Source organism: Medicago sativa, chromosome 5, assembly GCF_051527215.1.
Source record: "Medicago sativa cultivar Bolivia chromosome 5, Bolivia_mono, whole genome shotgun sequence".
Lineage (NCBI taxonomy): Eukaryota > Viridiplantae > Streptophyta > Magnoliopsida > Fabales > Fabaceae > Medicago > Medicago sativa.
Window position 1 is genome coordinate 23,956,455 of NC_140753.1, and position 4,872 is coordinate 23,961,326.

The following is a 4,872-nucleotide window of genomic DNA, read 5'->3' on the forward strand; positions in this document are numbered from 1 at the left end:
CTTCAAAACACAAGTAAGATGTGCAGGAGAATAGATCTTCATCAAACACATTTCTTCATAGAAAATTCTCCAACAAAAACACATGATTATAGCATGCACACACCATAGGCACAAAATACTACCACATCAGAGGTACATCAGCAGCGGCGGATAAAATACACAAAAGATAATACTTACTCCATGCTAAGATATCACACGCAGCACATTAGAAAGGACCAAGTCAATACGCAATGGAATTTTTGTATTTAACAAACTGAATATTCATTGAAAACATTGACAATGACAATATGTACGTGCAGCATATGTATAGAATACGTCACCCATTAATAGTCAAACATGGTTTATCATAAATTAGACCTTTGGATTATTTTTAATTAGTCTCTGCCTAACAAATGAGATTTATCCATATTATTATATCAAACTTTACAATAATCAATTCAACATTCAAACTATATGTTTGACAATTGACGTAACATGGATAAGAAATATGAAGTATATAAAGGAGGATACACGTACATTCATAAACATAAACATACACGATTAATCTTCAAGATCATAGTTTAATTTACAAATCGGTAAAAATGTATGCAACAAGGCTTCTTTCCATGTACAAAAGGAATCCTAGTGCTCTTTCAGACCCACCACCATCAGGGCCAAATTCAGGTTATCTTGTGATCTTAGATGAAGAAGCTCAAACTTACTCTTGTTTTGGTTTGTCCAAGGACAATAGAATCAAGAATTTTCCTCTACCTCAGAACAAAAATGTAACCATCAGTTATTCATCGGGTGTAAATAGTCAAACAGGACATGCAAACACCCACAGTGAAGAAGCTATGTTCATTCCAGTATTGAATCAACCATTGTCTTCTAATCGCTATTATGTTATAAGAAGGAAGGGGAAATTTCAAGGGTATGTATTTATTTAATCATTTTCTTCATAATTTTTGTACAAGTTTTTCCCTGCTATCCCAACAGAGAATTGTAATATGAGACATAATTATATTTTTGTTGGTAATTAGTTAACTTTCATGGTTAAAGAAAAAGAAATGGTTGATTTATAAAGTAATAGAGGTTTTTTCAAAATTAATTGTGAAATTTGAATTGATTTCAGCCAAGCTAATACAAGTTCAAAGGAAGAGGACATGACCACATGCTTTTGTTGTAGTTTTGTCAATGATGTTAAACCAATAGCTTTGGAGCCCTTCAATGATTATCAACAGGTAGAAATAATCAAAAAAGGTTATGGTTTTCACGCAAAATCCGTTGCCTCTGATGGAATTCCTCCTGGCTTATTAAGGGAAAAAGGGTGGACACTTTATGCTAGCACTCCCCGCAACTACCATTTAAGCCAAGCATTAGGTTCAAATGATTCCTTGCGTTCCAAGCTACCAAATTTCAACTTTTCAATCTTTAATGATTGTTCCGAATCAGTGGTTGTTGGAAAGTGGTATTGTCCATTTATGTTTGTGAAGGAAGGAATTAATTTAAAGGAGCAGATGAAGATGTCAATGTTCTATGAGCTAACACTTGAGCAAAGATGGGAGAAGATATTTTCAAAGGAAAATAGTGGAGAAGGTGATGTGCTTGTAGATGTTCCTATTCAAACAGAAGTTGCTAAGGTGGAAGGAAAGGATGCTTTTTGGGATGAAAATAGATTGGTTGATGGAGTGTTATGGTTTAAGAGTGTTGAAGAGAAAAGTGTTGGATTGAGTTTGGAAGTTGTTGAAGGAATGAAATGGGAACAAGAAAGGTTTGGATGGAATGCTGGGAAGGGAAGACAAGTGAGAGTAACAAAAGTTGAAGAGTTTGATGGAACAAACAAATGGAAGAAATTTAGTTGTTATGTGCTGGTTGAAAGTTATTCTTTGAGGAGAATGGATACAAAATTGGTGCTAACTTATGATTTCAGACACTCACATCAAATTAGGAGCAAATGGGAATGATGATTTTTTTCAAACATTTTACTTTAATATCTGATTTTTTTATGAATTATGTGTACTTAATTATTTAATTCTTGTTATTTTATATTACATTGTGTAAAACTTATTTATGTATCTACAAATAGTCGATGTTAGAGCCAACACATTTTGGCTCCTTTATTTTGTGTATGTAAGTGGGAACACATTCTTTATATGTTTTTATATAATGTATTTGAATCAAAATTTGAATTAAATACATCAATTATTTTTGCTTATAATACGAGGCGGATGATAAAAAGATACCCCAAGTTAATATCAAATTATTATCATACACCTCACAAACGGATGATAAAAAGGGTACTCCAAACTATTACATCAAATTATTATCATACATCTTACAAACGACTAAAGAATCGACAAACCAATATGGATTCAAACTAAAATTTCTTGTCTCTATACATAATTCACTCCCATATAATACTTTGATATAAGACCACGGGCAGATCCAGCTATAGGCTGATAGGCATAGTGTGGCTACGCCAGATTTTTTACCAAAAACTCTGCATATGAAGACAATGAACTATGCCATGACAGATTGAAGCACGCATGACATTGAGGAGGGAGGAGTGTCGGTGGCAATGGCCTCAAGAAAGTGAGAAGCGCTGCAGCATCCATTGGAGAGTATTGTGCCAGAAAATGAATTAATTTAGTTTAGAGATACTGCAGTCAAAGGCAAAATTGTGTGATTATGTAAAGTAATAAGTTTGCCTTTGAGTAAAATTCTTACAAACCGTGTTACGTTCCTCGTGTTTACGTTTCTTCATCATCCTAGCAATTACTTTTTTTTTTTGAGGGAAACCTAGCAATTACTTAGAATCTCAATTGTGACTATATTGTATGGCACCATCAAACCAACTTTTTTTTTTTGGTACACCACCCTATTGTTTTAATGTCATGAAGTAATATTATTTTAGATGAAATAGTACGTAATCTTTAATGTCATTGGACATGTTTTCTTAATTTTATTATTTTAGGTCTCACCAAAACAATAATCCTTGCATCCGCCCCTATATAAGACACGATACTACTTTTTTAAGTCTCACCAAAAAATGTGTACTTACATTTTGAAGATTTAGCTTCTGAATCTTGCTCCAGATTTTCTATTTTTATCTAAGACAACATTATTTTTTTTTTTGACCAAAGACAACATTATTATTTCTGAAATGCTTCTCTATCTTTTCCAATTTTTTTTTTTTTTTGTAATTCTATCTTTTCCAACTTCAATAAATGGTTATCTCTATCAAAAATGTTGTATAATTTAATGTTGTCTCATTTCTTTTTTTTTTGGTCAGTTAGCCTTTTTTTTTTTTGTAATTCTATCTTTTCCAACTTCAATAAATGGTTATCTCTATCAAAAATGTTGTATAATTTAATGTTGTCTCATTTCTTTTTTTTTTGGTCAGTTAGCCTTTTTTTTTTTGTAATTCTATCTTTTCCAACTTCAATAAATGGTTATCTCTATCAAAAATGTTGTATAATTTAATGTTGTCTCATTTCTTTTTTTTGGTCAGGTAGTTTAGTGGCTAGAATTCACCTTATATATAAGGTGAATCTTAAGGTGAATAAGTGGGGTGTCCGGGGTTCGAACCCCGGCCCCTGCATATAATAATGCATTGTCCTACCAACTGAACTATGCTCACGGGACATGTTGTCTCATTTCTAAATCATATATATACGAAGAAGCTATCCACAGAAATTACCTTGGTGTTTTAAAGTTTCCAAATTATATGAGCGCAATACGATAAATCCACATGAAATGGGTTTCCTGTGGAATTTTCACCAAAATTCTTGGATAATTCTAGAATTTCTAGTCGTGTTCCCTTATTTTTGGCGTATCTCGACTTCATAAGTAACCTACTAGTATAACCAATTGATGGAGAGAAGGTCAGTCAACCATTTTAGACTAGAACTATATTACGGGGATTCAAATGTATATAGATTTTCTAACATGGTTCGTAGGTGGTATATATTTTAAATTTTATAGGATAAAATAATATGTTTCAGAGAGAAAGTTAACCACAGATGTCACATATTTTATAGTACAGTTAAAACTCTATAAATTAATAATGTCAGGATCGGAGAAATTTATTAATTTAGAGAGTTATTAATTTATCGATAAATTAATAATTATTAATTTAAAGAGTTTTTAAGTAATTATATTGTACATACCAAACAAAAAGGCAAATTAGTCTATGCCTCTTAGAATTACGTTGCAGCGAACCTTGGGACACAACGTAAATTAGTAACTAGTGTGTTCATATGCATTGAAAATCAATAATGACTTTTAAAGTACAGTAAATGTAAACAAGAGGAACAAATGTGTTCAATGTATTCTTAATATATTTTTTTCAGTTTCTATGAATTATTAATTTATGATTTTCTTGGGACCGAAAATTATAAAGGGATCTCCCAAAAAATTATTATCTTATTATTTTATCGAGTTTTTCAATTTTTTACATTGGCCCAAGTCGGGACCGGACAAATTTATTACTTTAAAGAGTTTATTAATTTACCGAGTATTAAATTAAAGAGTTTCTACTGTATATGTTATTATTGGGAAAAACTATAAGGGAACACAAAAAAACATAACATGGAAACTTTAAAATTGAAGAGAAAACCACGATCATGGTCTAATGACCACTATAGAGGATACTACTATATGTAAATTTTTACAACACATAGACTACTCTCAAACATTCACTAGCTTAGTACACCCACACTCTTCAAAACACTATACTATATCACAAGAGTACAAGAGAATAGAACAAAAGTTAGATACAAGCCTAATGTATTTTTGACTGGTAAATCTCTTAACAAAGAAGTAGAGCTTATATTAGAAACAATATTGTTTGTCTTGCACTACCTCTTCCTTTACGCTTCTAAACAATGTGAG

The 4,872-nt window shown here is 31.6% G+C and overlaps 1 protein-coding gene across 1 annotated transcript; it reads left to right on the plus strand.

The window, feature by feature from the left end:
- The first annotated feature begins 504 nt into the window (after positions 1-504).
- LOC146921176 (uncharacterized) lies at positions 505-2,162 on the plus strand. Its single transcript, XM_085714586.1, has 2 exons — positions 505-910; positions 1,112-2,162. The coding sequence occupies exons 1-2, from the start codon at positions 582-584 to the stop codon at positions 1,941-1,943; spliced, it is 1,161 nt and encodes a 386-aa protein (XP_085570712.1). The 5' UTR covers positions 505-581; the 3' UTR covers positions 1,944-2,162.
- The last annotated feature ends 2,710 nt before the right edge of the window (positions 2,163-4,872 follow it).

What these genes read in the sequence shown, in the direction of transcription:
- LOC146921176 (XM_085714586.1), top strand. Translation starts at nt 582, where the DNA reads ATGTATGCAACAAGGCTTCTTTCCATGTACAAAAGGAATCCTAGTGCT. An exon ending in AGGAAGGGGAAATTTCAAGG is followed by an intron (nt 911 to 1,111) that starts GTATGTATTTAT and finishes AATTGATTTCAG; the next exon opens with CCAAGCTAATACAAGTTCAA.